The 20,634-nt window shown below is 40.3% G+C and overlaps 2 protein-coding genes across 20 annotated transcripts in view; both read right to left on the bottom strand.

Moving 5' to 3' along the window:
- LOC118770149 (contactin-1a-like) overlaps positions 1–7,267 on the bottom strand; it is a 56,577-nt gene extending 49,310 nt beyond the window's left edge. For 2 of the 3 annotated variants that reach the window (XM_036517625.1, XM_036517627.1), the window contains exon 1: positions 6,877–7,267. The gene's annotated coding sequence lies outside the window, so the exon portion shown is untranslated. The remainder of the gene's footprint in view (positions 1–6,876) is intronic. The other variant, XM_036517626.1, reaches the window with a different exon arrangement.
- A 4,786-nt stretch (positions 7,268–12,053) lies between these two features.
- The window catches only part of nrcama (neuronal cell adhesion molecule a), a 67,043-nt gene continuing 58,462 nt past the window's right edge, over positions 12,054–20,634 (bottom strand). For 13 of the 17 annotated variants that reach the window (XM_036518164.1, XM_036518171.1, XM_036518169.1 and 10 more), the window contains 5 exons: positions 20,273–20,395; positions 19,038–19,193; positions 17,833–17,964; positions 17,314–17,392; positions 12,054–14,556 (listed from right to left, as the gene is read on the bottom strand). In XM_036518164.1, the coding sequence (XP_036374057.1) occupies positions 14,322–14,556; positions 17,314–17,392; positions 17,833–17,964; positions 19,038–19,193; positions 20,273–20,395 (725 nt within the window). In that variant the 3' untranslated portion in view covers positions 12,054–14,321. The remainder of the gene's footprint in view (positions 14,557–17,313; positions 17,393–17,832; positions 17,965–19,037; positions 19,194–20,272; positions 20,396–20,634) is intronic. The other 4 variants (XM_036518178.1, XM_036518181.1, XM_036518180.1 and 1 more) reach the window with 1 other exon arrangement.

Here is a 20,634-nt window from a genome sequence, read left to right as displayed (position 1 = left end):
TCTCATTATGAAAAGAAAGAGCAGGCAACAACCTGAATATCGAACGGTGCCCTTCCACTGGGAAAACTGTGCAGACTCTGCATCTCCACAAGAGAGATGTGTGTGTGTGTGTGTGTGTGTGTGTGTGTGTGTGTGTGTGTGTGTGTTTCTGTTTTGTGTCTGCAGCTCCGTTTCGCGTAATGGGATTTCTGGCCTTAAATGCTCCTCACTTATCCATGGGGTTACTGTAAGAGAGGTTATTGATCCAAAACAGTTCTACTTCTGTCCAGAGAAAGAGAAAGGGAGCAGAATGCCATAAATGTATGACTGAGCTTCCGGAGAGTGCAGCCTCTCTTTTCTTTTGAATTCGCTTCACGGTTCAGAACTCCTTTATCTCTGGCTAGCTCAGTCATTACTCTTTTTACTCAAGCCCACTACATCAAACCTCCACACAAAGATAAAAAAAAGATGATGTTATCAGGCAAAAAAAAAAGAAAAACAATGATAACGGCAGTCTCTGTCCTGTTGTGGTAAGTGAGGCTACATCTTTTTATAGTAACACTGCTGTAACTGTCCCCAGGCCGTTTACTCCTCGTAATAATTACAACCCAAATTAGATTAGATTAGATTAAAAGTCACATATTTTTGCAGTCAAGAATATAAAAGCAAAGTAATTAGCACCGGGCGGCTTGCTTTTGGGTAGGCACAGATGTCCTTCACTGAAGTTAAAATATGCTCAGTGCGTGAAAATAAAGGGTTATTCATGAGGGACGCTTGTTCACAGAACGTAATAGGACTGATTTCACTTTAACTTCAGGAGAATATTAAATCTACCCACTGCATTACATTGTCTTTAATCCTGAGTAGCCAAAGAAGCAAATATTCTTCCCAATTGCTGCACAGTATATTTTCATCAATGTCAGTGACCGCCAGAGCCTTGTAAGAGTTGAGGGGGAAAAAAGTAACACTTACTTAAACCCATTATTCAAAGTTACCCACAAAGTTTTTGCAGCGGCAAGAGCGAATGCCCCACTTAGTATGGCAAATGTCTTCTTCACTTGCTCTCAGTACCATGGAAACCTAACTTTGACAGCGCCCCTAGCAGTGGCGCGGTACCAAGGGTCCTCCCTCTGCTAGGTCCACCGCAGTTCAGTGGTTTAAGACCGCCTGCTGCCGAAGGTATCAGCCTGAGAACAGTACACCGAAGCAGACATCGCAACGGCAAGTCAAACCATAGGGATTCTAACAAAATCAAAAATGGTACACGGCGTTTTTTTTTGCCTCACAGATGTTTACACTGAACACTGGGCCTTTTGCTGTGAGTTCTGCAGATTTCTGCGACGCCAGCTGGCTAACCTGCTAGTAACCTTTTCGCTTTACTTCACTCACTTTTTCAGCAGTTGACAAACTGTCTTCATTTTTACGACGCCCCTTCCTCGGTTTGTCATTTAGACCCACCTAGAAAATGAATGCTACTCACACCTTTCTTTAAAAAAATCACTCATGTTTTAATTTTAATATCAATATGATTAATGTAACTGCTTCACATTAATTATGAAATGATGCTAATGAGCATACTTCTGAGCCACAGCAGCGTAAATGAGCCTCCAGCTTTGACAGTCAGAATTCATCCAATTTCAAAGATGGTATAAAAACTGTCATATTTCTTCACTTGCACAGTAACATATCAGTAGTATTACCAGGGGTAATCTCAAGCTTCAAAAACCATTTTAATTAGGACGCTCACTCATTAGATCAATGAGATGTTTAAGAGTTAAGAAAACTAATTCTAGATACTACTCCCCTGACCTCATTAGATCTGATGTATTGTCACATGTACTTACCGTCATGAGAGATTACAGATGCCCTGTCCGTTATAAACAGATTTACAACATATCACTCAAAGCCAAAGACAAATCTATAAGGTCATAAAGTATGTCATCAGGTTTAGTTTATATTCAGGTTTTCATACAAAGTGTTATAAATTTGTAGTTATAACAAGGTGCACATACCTCTTCCATTACTGCTATCACATTTAAGTTCAGTGAATCAACAGCAGTATAAAGAGAATATTCAACCACCAAACTTGAAGGATATCATAGCCCTAGAGAGCGTCAGAACATGTAGCATTTTAAAATCAGAAGCAGGGATTTAACTACTTCATGGAAGAAGGACATTCCTTTGTGATCTATTTTTGAATTGGGCCCATATTTCCCTGAAGAATTATTTCTGTGTAGAAAAGGCTAAAAATACCTGCTGGCTGGCAGCTTAAGATACTGGTTTATTCAGGAGAACTCATGCTAATTTAATTGGGAAAAAGAACTAATCCATTGTACATTTTTGTGAGCATATTGGTACCAATTTAATATTTGGTGTTGGATTTTGATTCTACTCCTCAGGGTGCCCCTTGCCCTGGAGAGTACATATTCATATTGACATCTGGCAGCAAAATGAGGGCAGAGGGTAAGGTACCTGCTGCTCACCTGTATGGTTAAACCAAAAAGCAGGTGGAGGACCAGGTAGTAGTGGGGAATTACTAATCACCAATAGTAGTTCATCTTGATATTAGTTGTGTCAATGTAAATTCCTTTACTGGAAGCATGGCATGTACATGGGGCTAGCAACTCCCTGTCTGTGCTAGCTTTAATTATAAAGCCAGAAATAAAAGTTACATGTAAGCAGTTTCAAACCGAGGCCTATCGGTACATTCGCAAAATGCATCTGTCCATTATCTGTCCTATCACATCTGCCTCCTGGGAGGAAATCATTCCAGATATGGACCAATCCTCTGGAAGTACTTTTAGTTTAATGCTTATTACCTTAATGTACATAATCTGATTTTCAAAGCAACATCGATCTGGCACAGATACAACTTGAGGAAATTCATAATCAATCACATACTGAGCTACATAAAAGCTGAATGGCATATCAACAAATCATATTGAATTACCAGTACTATTGAGTCTATTGAACACAGGAAATCAATAACAGTCAGTTATCACACACTATGTGCATTATTAAAGCTAAAACGAATGCAAACAACAATGACAAAGCAGAATGCATTGTCATAATATGATCGCAACGCAATCATTTTCATTCCTATACTTCCACTTCCCTCTGTTTTTCAGCTTTAGCTTAGTCTCAGTATTGTATATGTAACAGGAGCAGCACTGTCATCAGCTGCATAAAATCACAGCTGATCAAACTCTACTGGTGCTTTCTGCATATCAACATAACAAACACCATCTGAAAGTAAACGAATAGGAATATACACCCACACACATACACAAACTGCATGCCTTAATCCTGTTATTTTCAGACTCTGTGATGTCTTAATATAGTCTTTCTCCATTCTGTGATCCAATGCCCTACTGGAAGCACCTCCATGTAAATACGAGTGTTAGTCAGATGCAGGTGTAGGTGTGGGGGGGCGCAGGGCCAGGTGTGGTAGCAGGTTCAAGTTAATCGGACCCAGGTGCCCAAGAGCGGCATGCAGAGCTGGAGAGAAAGCACAGAGAAATGAGCTGAGTGTACCGAAGTGATAAGAGATGCCCCGAGGGCTCCGCCTCCTCGACACTGAGAACCCTCTCGCGGAGGAGGAGCTTATACTCACAGAGCTCTGAGAGAGCATGGGCCCTTTTCCAGCCTTCCAGAGAAAGCAGGGTTTGTTTCTGACTACGCCAAAGGGACCCCGAGAGCAACATTCTCCGTGAGCCCTCACTTATCTCACATAACCAATGTTCAAGGTTCAGTCCATTAATTACTGGTTACAGAGACAGCAACTTCTGATTAATCATGAGACCGCTAAGATGAAGGGGCTACACATTTACATGTAGCAGATGCTCTTATCCAGACTTTCTTACACAGGTTACAATTTTACCCACTTACACAGCTGTACATTTACTGAGGCAATTTTGGCTTAAGTACCTTGCCCAAGGGTACAACAGCATTGCCTCAGCAGGAATCGAACCAGCAACCTTTCGGTTATGAGTCCTGCTCTGTACCACTATGCTAAACCGCCGCCCATTTTGTCTGCTAAAGTAGAATGCATCAATCTCCACCAAATGGATTATGTGTAAGAACTTGATGTGGACTGTATCCGTGCTGTGCGTGTACTTTTGACTGTCCATGTTCATGGGGAAAAAAAAATGCATCCGCTGAGGTAAGCAGTTTCAGAGTGCACCTTTCCTCTGAAGTGCAACGTGAGGGTTGCGGTTTTCATCAGGAACAAACATTCGCTAAAGAACAATCTACCTCCCACCGTTCTGTAATGCCAGGCCTGCCAATCACTGCCGAGTGCCTTCATTATCAAATGCAAATCAGTTATCTTTTTTCCTGCAAGCCAATGCTTTATCACTGGGCCTTGGATCCTAGTCTCCAAGAGAGGATTATTGTGATAAAGTGAGTCTACAAAAGGGGGAGTTAAAATGACCTCTGCAATGGCAAGCCCCCAGAGAAAGCCTTTAACATCAAGGTGAACGTACCCTATGTTATACTTGTGCTGTTGTGATTCCAAATGTGTTCTACATTCAGTGCATTCATTGCTTTCCTATTGTACTTGAAAGACAGCAAAAGGGAAAGGATAGCATAGCCTCGTTCTAATTTAAAGCACAGATGAATTTCAGAACGAATTTCAAAATAGAATCTTGTCAACTGATATGACCCAACCAACAGTACATGTTGCTTGAGACTCGGGTGATTATGGGGGACATTAAATTCATCTTAATTTCTGTGGGAGCCCAACAGAATTTATTCTCACAGGTCTCTTTGCTTTCCAAAAAGAAGTTGACACACAGGCCCTGCCACTCCCTTGCAGACATACTATATGAATTTGGCCCTGCAACAGAGATCACTGATCTGTGCAGCACATTTTAAAACCACAGAGCAGCTGGCACTGGAAGCGCCTGTCAAACCCAAAGCATTACTTAAACAGCTGAGTGATTAGAACCGGGATTTTAATAGTAAAAGCTGCCAATTAACATGCACAAGAAGTCAAGGGCATTTAGGAATGACCAATCAGAAAATAACTGGCTCAAATGCATGCTGTCTACTGCTGTAATGGTACAGTAGATTTTCCACAAAGAGTGCATGTAGCAGAGAGTCTATTGTGGGATAAGTAAAAACAAAATCCAGTCTCCTCTGACTGTGTCAGCAGAGGAATGGGGGGGCAGACCCACCACAGACTGACACCCTTTACCGTCACGCTACTTGCTGCTCTACACGTGACCCTGGATGCACAGCCTCCAGTATTCAACAAGTGCATGATATACCATCATGCTCTGCAGTAACTGACACACAAGGTCTATCCATTGAGGGCAAGAAGTGCATTTTACTTCATTTTACTTCATTCAACTTCAAAAATCATTCAGATAGAACTACAGTTCTAATGTGTTGCTTCTAAGACAAGAAACAACAGAAACAGCACTACAGGACAGTAATGTCATCCACAGATACAAAATACAACACAGTAGCTTGCTAAAGGTCTCAGTCTCTGTCAAGTTACTCCATCTAGCCCATATGTTTATAAATCACCTCTCAAAGGTTGTTAAATACGGAAAGACCAAATAAATAATGAGCTACAGGTAGTGGAAGTAACTTCAAAATAAACAATATATTTCTGACGATACATTGACATAGACACTGATCAAAGATGATGCCGGTGATGATGTTGATGGTGATGACGCTGCTTTCTTTTCACAAAGTAGCATGACTGAAAGTGACTGGCTGAATATGTATGAGAAGATGTCCAGTTACACCGTCGGTTTTACAGTATGCTTCCACAGTAAAACCAACCCTCCAAAACACAAACCACACAAGCTGACACATCCATTAAGCTGATGGCAGAATTAACAAGGTGCTGTGCGCACATTGCAGCGCCTTCTGCAGAGTTACATTCCTGGAAGGCTAGTTAAAGCGGTCCCTCAGGTTCAGTAGATGACAGCAAGGGGACCCCCCCTAATGCCACAGACCCCAGAGAAACCATCACTTTACAATGATGCCCTCTAAAACAACACAAATGAGACTGTGTCTTCGAGTATATATCGCACAGCATACAGTACAGAGTGTATGAGTTACTGAATCATTTTTAAATACTGATGAAAACGAACACCCGACACTAACTGTGGAGGGTTTGTGGGTCTAATTGTTAAAATGGTGTGAACCGCTACAAATGGAAACGCCCGTCGGGACCGTGACTGGAATACGACAAACGAGAACTTGACTCGAAATGGACAGAAAAAAGGTGAGGTGTGGAAAAAGGAAAAACGGAACCCTTCGCGCATGCTTAAATTATATCACCACTGACCGTGACAGTATTCACGGTGAAAGCGCTGGCAATGGGTCAGGGAGGACGTAGCTATTAATTTCACCAAACTAATTGTCAAAAAATAATAATAATTAAAAAACTGTTCTGTAACGTAATGGCATGACCGCGTTTAAACACGGATAGATGTCTTTACACTACCAAGCCAATCTCGCAATCGAACAGGTTGCATTTTGAACAGTTCTTGTTTAGTGTAAGAAATGTTTTCAGTTAATGAATACATAATTATAAGACAACCACGCGCTGTCTTTCCCTGTGATGGATCGATGCACAAGTGCACTTGCGATTAACATTAAATAAATAGTGCTCAGCAGGGAAGAAAAAATGGGTCTGTGCAACAGCTACGCATACACTTTTTAGACTTTTGCTCCAGTGATATATTTTAATTAATCATGCCAAAAACGATTTTATTCACACATCGCGATGTTCCAATTCTGTTCTGCATTGCGGTTCACCACTACATCGCTGAGGCACCCCGCATTCCCAAGACATTTCTCCTATCGTTGTTCCATCTACCTGATACAAAATTAAAACATGTTCTGTTTGTACTGGTTTTATGGCGTTCGTTTCCTTACCTGTACAACGGACCGTCTTTCCGTGCAACCTCCGCAAAACACACCTGTCTCAGCACCGCATCGCCAGACAAACAAGTCGGAGGAACGGCAGCTGCGTTTTCAGCCTTCGATTGGATGCAAGATGATGACGGACACCTTAGGCGGACGCTCGAACGGCTGCCATTGGACGAAGGAAATGACATCGGAGTTTCTGTGCGTGAAAGGCTAAGATGATAGCCTTGTAATAGCTGCAGTGGTCTGCGGTCAACCGCGATCAAAAATCACCGTTGGCATGTGTCATTTACGTGTAAAAGCATGACGATGTGCCATTTTTTTCATCCTTGCTGCACCACATACCTCAGCATGCATGAGTGTTAAGCGTAGTGTAGTTGTGCCTACGCCGTTGCGATGCGCCCTGATGATTGAAGATAAAATGGATGGATCTTCTTCGTGCGCTGTGACTAGGTGGTCTGGGTGACGAGGATGCCGTCATGCCTACGGTCATATCGGTAGATGCTACAAATCGCGACGAGCGGCGGCAAACAAGCCTCACTCGGAGAAGGTCATGAACCGGAAAATTACAAATAGATTTGCGTAGATGAGGCATGGTCTGTCCTGCACCCCCTGAACTGAAAATGATCAAATGACCGCGATAAGCGATCGTAAATCAATTACCCCAGCATTTACATGGCTAAATATCGCCAGGTTTTTTTTTTTTACAAGACATGTCGATGATGTCCCGAGAACAGAAAGCAGCCTTAATTTAATATTGCTCCGGTAATGATTTTTGAATTTTGTTTCAGAGATCTGTGAGGTTACACGGTCTGCCCAAATGTTTTCTCGTCCAAACAAATAGGAATACATTGCATAACAGCACGCTGTTGGTAGCTGGCTGAAGTTTGTAAATATGCACATAGTGTGTTTGGAAATAGTGGAAAATGTCATGCGAGTAACATAATCAAATCCAGAATGTACTTTCTGTCGGATAAGAACTCTTGTTAAATTAATAAATAGGCTGCTCAGGGTGACAGAACTATTCTCACCTTCTTGCTACATCCTGCGTTGACAGACCCAAACCGATGAGCGCCATGAGAAAGGTAAATTGCTTTACCGAAAGTCAGGAAATGACAGGCGTCCACAAATAAGCCAAGCACATATTGCATACGCAAAATGTAAATATTTAGTATGAAACACATTAGTAAAGTACGTGAAAAGCAAATCAATACAACTGTTGTTTAGGGGGATGGTTTCTGATGCTAATAGTACCTAATGGTAATAACAAAAATGATGACACAAATGATTGAAATGCTTTTTGTTCTGTTCAATACAATACAATGAGTACTGTAAGGCTGAGACGTTGTGTTCTGGGTGCGATTTGCATGGTTACATGACCCGTCTGTATCCTGGTGGAATAAAATCGTTAAACGCGGCGCTGTCCAGGGAAAACCGATGTTACTGTCACACGGTGTCGTCACGACCAGTGTAAGATGATGGTATTGTGGGAGGAGTTAAATTGGGATTGGGGGGGTGCTGGCTGTTGAGGTTTATACCACTGATCCCAAGGGAAAAGGACGGGGAGGAATCATCTCCCATCCTAAATCCATAGGGATGGGGGTATAATCCTGACACTTTCATTACAATAGCAGGGGGGAGGGTACAGAAGGGGCATCAGTGTTACACCACAAGAACAAAGAATACACCGTATATTTTACTCACCAAGGGAGGTAGTAATTCTTGCGCAGAACTGCCAGTACAATCCCACAGGAAATATTTCACTTCCAAAGGCTTCTTTGTATGTCGCAAGTGCATCTGGCATTAACCAGTACTCTATAACAAAATACCAAAACCAACTTTGTGCTCTCACCTACAAAGAGTTGTACCAGTTGTATGGTGTGATGTTGACATTGAATTGCTCAAGTGGAAAGGTGAAAGTTGAATTTCACAGATGTGTGTGTATATATATATTCTTTTTTTGCTGTCATTAACACCAGTATTCTTTGCTTCCAAATCTAGATTTATCTCAACAGATGTAGCCAGGGGGTCCACACCATTTGTCAGCCATATGGAAATGCCAGCGACTAATCGTAAATAATTATCATATCTATCTCTCAGGCTCACGGAGATGGCTAGATTTGCATAAAGATACAAAGGACTGGCTCTTGCACCCGAGTAACAGCTTGAGCGAGCCTTTGATCACAGCAAAACACAATGAGCACCAGAGTATCAAATCTATATTTACACCAAAAGTACCCATTAAAAAGGAATAATCATTGATCTCTGGAGTCAATGAACAAGCAAATTATTACAGAGGCAATGGCCAAAAGCAGCTGTGTTCTGCTTTTCAGATTTGCCTCTCATTAAGTGTCACGGAAAACTGAATCAACCATATTAGATGGATCTCAGAAGTCTATCTTATGTCTGGTAAATCTTAAAGAGTGTCTACTGGATAAAGTATCCTATATGACAGATGCCCGTGATATACATCCCAGCAAACAGAAGAAAGGTTTAACCTTAAGAGGGAGGGGGGATCAGAGAGGTGGGAGGGACTAAAGGGCAGGTGCTGATTTTGTCATGATGATCTCTAATAAAAACACATCGCCAATTAGGCCTAATCATATAATAAAATTAGCCGTTCAGAGGAATCACGTGTCGATTTGCCACAACAAAAGGGTGAAAAACAGCATATGGGCTGTTGTCTCAGGGGTGTTTTGAATGTTTTCAAACCATGTGAAGAGGAAAAACCCTTATTTATATGTCAGCTCTGACTGGAGGTTTCCAAGACACAGAGAGTTCTGAGTCAATGAACTACTACAGATTAAATATGACAAAGTTATGACTCGTGAATTTGAGAAGAACCAATATGAAATCTATAACATATTTTTCATAGTTGTGCCAAAATTCCAATTCATGCATTTCACTCTATTATTCTTTTTCATGTGTTAAGTATATAATATGCAACCTCCTCTTTGTATAAAAAAAACTCATTTAGTAATTAAGGTACAGAAATAAAATCAGACAAAATCCTGGCAAAAGTTATTCTATGGATGTTGTGAATGTGATGCAATGGTTAGTGTGAAATGAAAGTAGATTTATTACTCTTTGTTTCAAACTGCATCTTAAACATGCAGCTCCAGCCCTCCAGTACATCATAATTTGAATGGCAAATATGCTAATTTTTCTATATTATTGTTCATATGTTTAAATGTTTTACCATATGAAAGTGGTGATGTACTCTCAGTGTTTAATGTTTCAATAATATAACTAAAAATAATCGTAAAATGAAACATTTTGCTCTTAAATACACTAGGTGGCAGTAAATACAAAAATATTGTAAACGGCAGTAGAAACCTGAATTCTGGGGTTATGAATGGTGTTAATTTTGAGCTGGATCCCCTTATATTTCTAGCACAATATATGGGCACTAATTTTGTACCATTCAGCATTAGCATTTTTTCTTTCCACAACACTCCACACACAGAATACTGTTATGTCATGTGAGGTCCTAAATAAAGAAAATATAGAGAACTGGGAAATGGGGAAGTCACTCAGACATCGTCTGGTATGAATGGCAGGAACATTTGCCTTTGACATCTATCTTGGCAACAGTCATTTAATTAGTAAGTTGTAGAATGAAGAGAAAAGCAATAACAAGATGGAGAAAACCCTGTCTGACACCCATGGTGTAGAGTGATTTCTACATCATCTTGTGCAATTGAAGTTACTTTTGGTGTTTATCAATTTTTGACTTGAATGCGTGTCACATAATTCACAGTACAATGGCACAAATCATATTTTGTGAGGAGAAAAAACTTAGTTGGTAGTTTTTTTTTTCTGGAATTTAATTGCAGACATGTTGTTTCTATTTATAGTCTTTTTATATTTATTCAAGAAGCAGTATGCCACTAAACAGAAGGACCATCCTTCACCACATAGATGTCATATACCAAAGACACTGTGAATGTTTCACCTTTCATACTCTCTACTTGAAGATAACATGGCTGCTTGTTCTCTCTCAATGACAAAAGAATGGCACTAATTAAAATGGTGACAGCACATGGCATAAAGATATACAATTCTATCAATCAAACTTTTTGATAATTATAAGATGTGCTTTCAACTATTGTTTGTGTCATCCAGGTCATAGCCATTCCATCACCCAAGTAATATTATCCTGTCAGACAAAAGTGCCTTCTTTTTGTCTCTTTACACCATTTCCTTGTATCGCATATGACATGAGAATCAGTGTGAATGACAGTAGTCACACCTTTCCTGTTAGGTGGGAGATTGCTGAGACCAGCTGCCGACTGAACTGAAATTTGCAGTGAGCTCCCATTTCTATTTCATGCCAAAGTGAAATAAAATTATGTCACTGGAAAACCTTAGAGTTCTAAGCGGTCAGGTGTCTTAATGATGCACATTACACATTGGCATCAAGTGGAAATGTACTTTGCTTTTCATCTACCCCATACAATTTTGTGTGTAGGTGCGGATATAATGTTTCATTAATAATAACAGTAAGGAGAATGACACCTCCATACTTACCAACCAACCACTCTACTCTTCACGTTCAGACTGCCTGGCCTCTAGTGCCTTGAAGGGTGGTGCATCCAGGTCACATGTCTGGTCTATTCTGCTCCCCACAAGCTGGAATGAGCTTCCCACAATGGTCAGGATGGCAGGGTTTCTGGCAATCTTCTTAGACACATCCAAGAGCCACCAACCACCTTGGTTCTTTGTTTGGTACTTTAGGGCTTGAGCAGCATTGACTTATACATTAATACATTAGTTGTTATTAATATTTTATTGTCGCACTTTATTTAGTCAGTCTCAGTTATGACAGTGGTTATTGTGGCACTGTATAAAACTGACATTTTTGTTGAAATGTTATGTTACATTTTTTGTGTGTATGGCCTTATGTGCACTTACTGTATGTGCTTTGCTTTGCAAGTTGCTCTGGATAGAGTCCAAATGAATAGAAATAAACAAAAATGTTAATGATATAAATACAAAACAATTGTATCTGTAATTGTAATTCTGTGCATGAGTAAAAGGTATAAAATACCTATATGCTATTTTGAAATTACACCAATGCACCACATAAGCACCAGAACATTCTACTGCCATTATTTATACTTTAAAGAGCAATTACAAAATAGTATTTAAATAAAGATATACTGAAACCTGAAATTTGTGCCAGATATTTATATTTATTTTATATAACCATATTATTTCCAGTTGTTGGAAATCCATTTTAAACTCTCAAGGGTAAAACTTAAATAAAAACAAGGAATAAAATAAATTGTTAGTGAAATCCTGAAACCAACATTTATTTTTCATTTAGAATACAAAATATTTTGCAATAATATTATAGAGTAATCCATTTGGCAGCCTTTCATGCACATGGGCACTTTGCATCAACATGAACCAGAATGTCACATCGTAACCACCGCTAACAAAACACACGGGGAATATGCACTCTGCTACGCTGACACCCCATCTCGGAAATTCTTTACAGAACTGCATGGTTTCTTCAGTTTATTAGGAAAAACGGTGCATGTGCTGTCAAGAAACAAACAAGTATAGTGGACAAAGAAACATTGTCTGAAAGTTAAAAATGTTCTCCGACTGCGAGCTGAGCTTGTGAGTATGTTGCCGTTCTGTGAGTTACAAATATACAAAATTCACAACAAATGAAGTGTAAAGAAAATCGCACTCAACACGATGCCACCCATTGGGACACATCACCCCATGTACAGTCATACTGTACATGCCTTTCTCCTCATTTCTTCTGGACTAATGAGTCTGCAGTCAAGTCAGGTATATTTACAAAATTCAACAAAAAAATATCTACACATAAAAACATACAATCGAACTTAAAACTTGATGCAAGTTATGAAAAAGCAAACCATGAACATCCGGTCCTTTTCACCCACGAGGCTCATTACTTTAAACAAGTAGAACAGTTTTTTTTAGGCCTAATTGGAGTTACATCCTTTGCAAAACAGCTATCACATTTCCATGCAATGGAACACGCACAAGCAGCAACACACAAACCATTTGATAGACAACCAGAACCACTGATAGTATACTGAAGAGGGGTCAGCTGTGGCATGACACGTTAAACGTCCAAAATGGCAGTTTACCAGTGGATTGGCAGTAGGTTTAAGCTGCTTGGTAGAAAACCAGACTCCCCTCTTCCTCCTTTCTCTTAACAGCTAAGGGGTCCTGTGCAGCTTTTGATATGAATCTCTCCTTGTTCGTTTCAAAGACTTTCAGTTGTAGCACCTACCATCTTCAATCTTAAACTCCTGTTCATATTTTACGTCAACTGTGACCTTTCTCAAAATGAATGGATTTGTAAATTAATACAGAACACTGTTCTCTACAAAGGCACTATATACCGAAGGGCACCAAGCACCACCCACATTCAGAGACTGCAACAAGACGCCTGTGTACGTTGAAGCGTTTGACACTTAAACAGACTCTCTCTGTTCAGCACAAAAGGCAGGACTCTGGATGGTTACTTTACAGTGTGTCGTGGCTTGGAGGAATCTTTACATCACTGCCAGGACGTGCCGGATTCACACACAGCCATTATGTGGGGTGAAGCCATGGAAACGAGTTCTGATGTTTTAACATGCAGCGTTTCAGTCTCCATTTTCATTAGTGCAAATGCAACATGAAAACATTTCCGATGTCAATGACAATAAGGATGGAAAAATATAAATATCAGAAGCAACCTGAATCAGACATGGAGATGTCTACGAGAGTGTGCCGAGATGCGTGACAACAAAGTACTTTTATATTGAGATCTGAGCCCAATACATAAACACACAACCAATTTCCAGTCTATATATTTTTTCTGCAATTATATACAAACAGCTCCTGTCTTGCAAAAAAGACATATAATTATAGCTATACATTTAATCACGCATTTCACAACAATGTCCACAAAGACATTGATGCCTTTTTCATATAATACCAATGAAACACTTTTACGATATAACAAAAGGCATACCCAGTCATTCAGATGTGCACTGTATAGTCAAAATGAATCACTGCTTCAACGTTATACACTATGGTTTATTCTCTGTGTGTTATAATGAGTGATAGAATATTACTGTTTCCATGCATTATATTAGAAGCAGATGAAAGGATGTCTTTTTTTTTTAATGCTGCCCGATTGACTGTGGGTCATGTTGAGAAAATATATGTTCGCAAACAATATAACAGCGATTTCGCGTTCCTGCCCCCTTCCGAGGCGCTTCAACTGTTGCTTTACTGTAGATACATTCGTTCTGTTTTCCGACGTTACTTTGATGGTTCTCCTTGGGGCATCTCACTGGCTGTGATTCTGCGGTGATGTCATTTGTACGGGGGGGATGCGCGTGTGATGAGGTCGTAGTGCCATGGAGACAACCTGTGAGATGAGGTCGGGACCGTTGCCGCGGCGCTGCTACCGCCGCCTACACGAAGGAGTTCATGGCGTTGACGGGGGAGGGCGCCTCCGAACTCTCGTTGCCTTCCGCCGTGTCCTTCTCCTTCTTCCCGCTGTACTGTCCGATGAAGGAGCCGTCCTCGTTGAACTGCCCGTCCCCGCCTTCGCCGTAGTCGACCAAACTGTCATCGCTGTCATCTTTCTTCACCGTCCCGTTGGACGGGGTGCGGCTTCCTTTTAATGGTTTGTGGTCCTCGGTGTCACTAGGGACGAAAAAAATCACACAGAAGGTTGCAGGTGAAATTTCAGTTTTGAGAAATTTCAATTTATCTTCGTGTTAAAAGCAGCGATAGTGCAAACTGCATGCCAGTCAATCTCTGTGCATACATCTCCTTCCACTGTCCCATCCTCAGTCATTATGCTTTTTTTAAAAACTGCCTTGATCAGAGGGACACCTTAAAATAACTCGGCGAGAAACTACATAGATTGAGTATCTATGTCCCTGTTCTATGTGGAAAATCAATTAGCCATTATGTAACAATTGGCGGATTTAGATCAAAACTTTGACTCTGCTTCTAAAGCCAAACATAAGCACCTGTACTGATAGCAAACCCTTTGGAGGTTTAGACGTAAGCCATACAGCTCTGACCAAAGGTCATTTTTCAGGTGGGTCAAAATTTTGATCCAGTCTTGCTGCCCGGTATTAAAGCCTTGCAAATGGCAGATGCAGGACTTTAAGGGCTAATTGGGTTTGACCACACAGTCGGGAGCTTTCAAGCAGTCACACTCGATTCCGTTTCCTTCCCTCTAAGCCAGCACATGAAGGGGAAGCCGCGATATGGCAAAGCTTGCCGCGTGTAGTCAAACAGCATTATCCCTCCACGAGTGGAGCTCGCTGTGAAAACTAGAAATTCAAGGTGATGATGAAAACAAATTTTTAAAAAGCACAGTTTCAGCCAAAGAAATAAGAAAAGACAGGGAAGGGGTCTACAGAAAAGAGAGAGTGTGTTTTTAAGTGACAATTAGTCAATGTTACCCTGAAGGATGGTGATGGATTATGGCAGTGCAATGCAAACACACTTTGGATAAATACGCAACAGTTTCACTTAAGACCTCCTCCTACTGGGCTGGGCAATGCAGTGATAATAGGCAGACAGCACTGACTGCCCTAATCGTGTCTCAAGCTACACATGCCAGACTTGCAATTCCCATCTTACCTTTCCAGAGACCTACAATCCCCCATTCAAAGAGGGCAGAAGGAATACATGTAAGTTGACTAAGAAGAAAAGCCATCTGTTTCTGTAGCATGCCTTGACCTCACAGTCTACCAAGGAATACTCAGTCAGGACACACTTATTGTTCAGTTACACCACCACAATGAAGCAGCATGGAGATCAACAGGAAGCAGAGAAAAGACATAAGGTGTATTCCCAATCCTGCCAAAATCAGCAGCTAAGAAGAGACTATCTGCTTCAGCTCCGCAGGATAGAACTACAGCCTCTCTGCAAGTGTGAGGATAATAGAAAACAAACAAAACCAAAAACGTTACTGTGGAATGCCCATGCTCTTTTATAATAATTCCATTCGAAAATATTTTCCATTAGCAAAACTTCTGAATTAATGATTTTTCAAACAAAAGACTTACAACAAATAATACAATTTAGCTTAATGATACCATTCTGCTATTGCAAATTTGTTATAAGGAGGCAGTCTCTGCATGAGGTAGTTTACTTACAGTATATGCGACCTGGAAACAGCAAGGGCAATATTTCAGACTTGAAAGCTATTTCAGACTTAAGAACAATCTAACTGCTGCAGGAAATACCAGTGTTTTCATTTGTGCATACAGCATCATAATGTAAGAACTGCCGGAATTATTATGAAACAGTATTTATGTAAGCAAACAGTATTTTGGATTTATTTTTTGCAACTAATGTCTTGTCAAACAGTATGATATTTATGCAAAGGTATCTGTCACTCTTCATATTCAAAAGGGCACTTTAAGTGACATACTCTCTTCAGACTAGTCATTGAAAAGTGACTAGTCTGAAGAGGTTGAAAGGTATTGAAAAAGACATTATTGAAACTGCTGTCAGACACACAGTTTTTTATATAAAAATAAAGTAAAAACCAGGGAAATATTTTGCTCACTGTATGTGATACGTCTCTGTTATACACCCGGTTCTTATTTACAGAAAATATGTTATAATTTAGTTAAATGTTGTATGGAGGGGATTTTCACACAAGCCAAGTTATGTTATTTAGTCATGCACAGTATACAACAATACATATATTACATTTCACATAATTTGTATAACAAAAAAAAAAATAAGAGCAAAATATAAACAGCAACATCAGTTATAAAAGTTAATGAAACCACTATACTGTGTATACTGAAAAAATGTTGTAATATAAAAAGTGCAATACAGAAATGCTGAAAGGATAAAATTTTATTCTATTTGTATTTGGAGAAGTATCCTTCAGCTGGTTGTAAACATAACATGATGATGTTCTTTATTTTATACAGGGGGTATCTACACAACCTCTGCATGGACATTTTTATTATATTAATTTATGAAGCATTTTAAAGGTATTAATTGTTAACAAATGTATTAGAGGCGTGTATTGGAGGGACGGTTTAGGTCAATTGGAGGATAAGAACAAGTTGAAACGTGTGCTTGCCTTGAGTGACTGTGCATAAATGGTGCCAGCAGGGAAAAGTTTCCGCGCAGTCCTGAAAACGTTTTGAGGCCCAAAAGCCTAAATCAGAAGAGATTCTTAACACCGATCCCGCTCTCAATCAATGCACCGCAGACACTTCACACCCGCCACGCCAGTCAAGCTCTGTCGCCAGATCCACCATCCCGCAGCAGACCGGTGCCTTTAACTGCTGCATCCCTGGATGCGTTCCATTTGAATCGGAGTCCAGCGTGGAGGTCTGGCAGAGGGCTAAGCTGGACTCTTCTCAACACTAGCTCACTTTTTGCGCTGGGATTCTAAAGGCGGACGCAGCACCTCACCTGTACTCCCCGAAAGTCCCGTCGTCCTCTTTCATCGGCTGGATTTCCGGGTCTGCGTGTGCGTCCTCTTTTTCTTTCACTGGAAGGGGAGGGATATCGGTCACCAATGATATGAGCTCACCACCGCAGGGGGCAGGTAAGCTCCAGGAGTGGGTGGAAAATTGAGCTCCAGTTATGCAGATTTGTGTCCTTGTGTTACATTACTTTCCATTACATTATCGGCATATCCAGATCGACTTACAGAGTACAGTTTTTACATGTTATCCATTTATATAGCTGAATACATACAAGTACCTTGCCTAGAGGTACAGCTGCAGTGCCCCAGTGGGGAATCGAACCAGCAACCTAACTTGATTAGTTTCAGCAAATACCCAGCTCTATAAATCAACATTATGCAAGAAATATGTGCTGTATAGACTCAAGAGAGTCAATCAGGGTGTTAACTGAGAAAATAAAGGAGGACCCAAGCCATTGTGCTCGGGAAGTGTAAAGGCACTAGGCTCTGTGAGTATCACCCACCAGGGTACTTGCCCCCTTTGTTCCTCTTGATGAAGCAGATGATCAGCAGCACCAGGATGAGGAGAGCGATGGCACACATCAGGCCAATGAACCAGCCCTGGGTGGCGATGTCCACCTGCCGACTCGCAATGGCTACACACGAGGACCCAAGGGAAACAGAGAGAGAGAGCGAGAGAGAGAGAGAGAGAGAGACAGAGAGACAGGGAGATGTGCTGAGGAATGCATTGCTGTAAACATTCACATCAGGTGGTTGTTATTGACAATATGGCTACGCTTCTACACACAGGGAAGAGGCCATGGGAAACAAACACATGGGCTACAGGAAAATAGTATTGATAAAAACATATATATCCTTAAACAAGCCACAAGGGGATTCTTTTTTTAATTTTTAGCAGAAGTGGAAACACTAGGTCAAAGTTTAAGACTACATGGGTCTACTGTATTGGTAGCACGCAAAAGTTCATGCACACAAACAGAGCTTTGATACATAGAGGTATGGAGAGCCACAGGTCTAAAGATTGCTGTGACCATTAATTAAAATTCTCACATGCAATCTATTCTTAAATATAAATATCTGGCTGCATATGAGTTCTGACCATGCTCAAAACACTACTGTGAAAGAAAATCCATGGAATAAAAACAAAAGAAACAAGCATGCATAACCACAAGTATGCACACACCCATACACACACACACACACACAGACACCCATACACACACACACATACACACACACATACACACACACACACACAGACACCAAATTAAGAACATCAACATCGATGTAACAATGCGCAACTCCTATGCACTACGCAACAGCCATCCACAAAAAACTATTTTCAATAACCTACTTGATATCCGACGCATTTTTCAATACCAATACCAAAAAAGAACATAAAACAAAACAAAAACACAGGCGAGGGTGTAGAATATGAGTCAACAAATCACTGTCATAATGATATCATGCAGAAAAAAAGAAGACAAGTCTGCTTTGGTCAAGTTCAGGACATGCTTCTACATCTCCATTCCAGCGACACGAACATAAAACTTGATACTAGACCGCATCACAGACATGCCACACAAAATAACAGAGTTCTCTCCAGTAGAGAGGAGCTCTGGTACAACACAACCCACGCAACACTGACTATGGCACTCTACTCCTCACTGACATGAGGCAGATCTGAGGTTGCAGTGCACTGCCTCACCTGGGACAGTTATCAACAACTCCTCTGTACTGTGAACGGTCTCATCAGACTGATCTTTAGCAACGACTCGTACTTTGTACGATGTCCCCGGCTTTAAGCCTTTAATCTGATAGGTCTGAGAGCCATTAACAAACTCTTTTTTCCAATCTTCTTTACCTAGAAGAGGTTTAGGGAAGAGAGTCAATTTAAAAAACATTAGTTATAAAAAAAGGAAATCACATATGGTTGAGATGACTAGGCCGGGGTGGTCATGCATTTCTGATTTTTTGTCTTTTCTAGAAATGAATCATTAATAATTTCTGAAATCTATGCTGGACATTTACACTTAGGCTGGGTCTAAGCCTACATAACTGATTGTGGAATGTAAGCAGATGCAACTTCTGCAATGGCTACAATGTGAATCCAGCTTTTACTACAGTACATTGAGAAAGTAAATGTATAAAAATATGCAGTAGTTACAGATTTTTTCATAGCACTGTGTTCAAAACAAAGTGCAGTTTTTTAAATACCAGTCTAGTAAATTCAATCAAGGCGATGTTCTCTATTGAAAAGCTTTCAAACTTTGTTTTCTAAGACAGCATACTCATTTCAGAAGAGACAAAGACTGAAAATGTACCAATCAACAGAAATTCAAATTAAATTTAAATCACAGATATTATGAGAAACATAACCCACTACGGCTACTGCAGTACTACATAACTAGTAAAACTACGACTGACAATGTCAATTTCAACACTGAACAATGTTTTTTGGATATAATGGGATTTTTTTGCATGAACAGTAGGTGTGAGAGCACAACACAGTTTGTAGGTGTTTGTAAACAGGTCAATATAACCATGCAGAACAGTACTAATCAAGCTTCAATGACTTAAACGTTTTCCTCTTGTGGCAAGACATCACATGTGCTCTTCATTTTTCAGTTACATATTCATACTGAAGTACTGCCAGTACAACTTCCACCATTACAAAAAGCACAGCATCTACAACAATGGGGACAGTTCAATTTAACCAATGAGGCTTTCTCAGTTTTGTACGTCCACTGATATTCAAACACAAGACTGCTAACGAATATAATGCCACATCTTTAATTCAATGTTCTGCATCTGCTGTTTGTTATACACCTGCAACGGCCAATAAGAGCCTAGGTTGTAGTCTCTTGTCACCTGTGACTGTGTTGGATATGGTGAACTGAAAAACAAAGGCTGTGTTACATTGAGAGTTAAATAATGTCTTACTGTTTTCTACAATGTATTCAACAAAAACATTCTTATCTGGTCCCCAGTACTCCCAACTGATAACAGCTCCATTCTCTCTCACAGACGAGCTAACGTTCCCAAAAGCCGGACCAACGGGCCGCACTAAGTAAATAGGGAGAGAACAGACAGTTGTGAAGCTAACAGTTCAGGTCCCTAGGTTAGTAAAAATTCTCTATATAATATTGGTAATCACTTCATCAAATTGACAGGAATATAAATCTAAGAGATATATTTCTGATCCTAAGGCAAAAGTAGGTATTGCAGAGTCTGTGCCTTTTTATGATAACTTAAGAACAAAGCAAGGGTACTACAGTGGGCACTCAATCTAGAAACATCAAATA

The sequence above is a fragment of the Megalops cyprinoides genome, chromosome 23, assembly GCF_013368585.1.
Source record: "Megalops cyprinoides isolate fMegCyp1 chromosome 23, fMegCyp1.pri, whole genome shotgun sequence".
Lineage (NCBI taxonomy): Eukaryota > Metazoa > Chordata > Actinopteri > Elopiformes > Megalopidae > Megalops > Megalops cyprinoides.
This window is presented reverse-complemented; position numbering and strand designations above follow the sequence as displayed.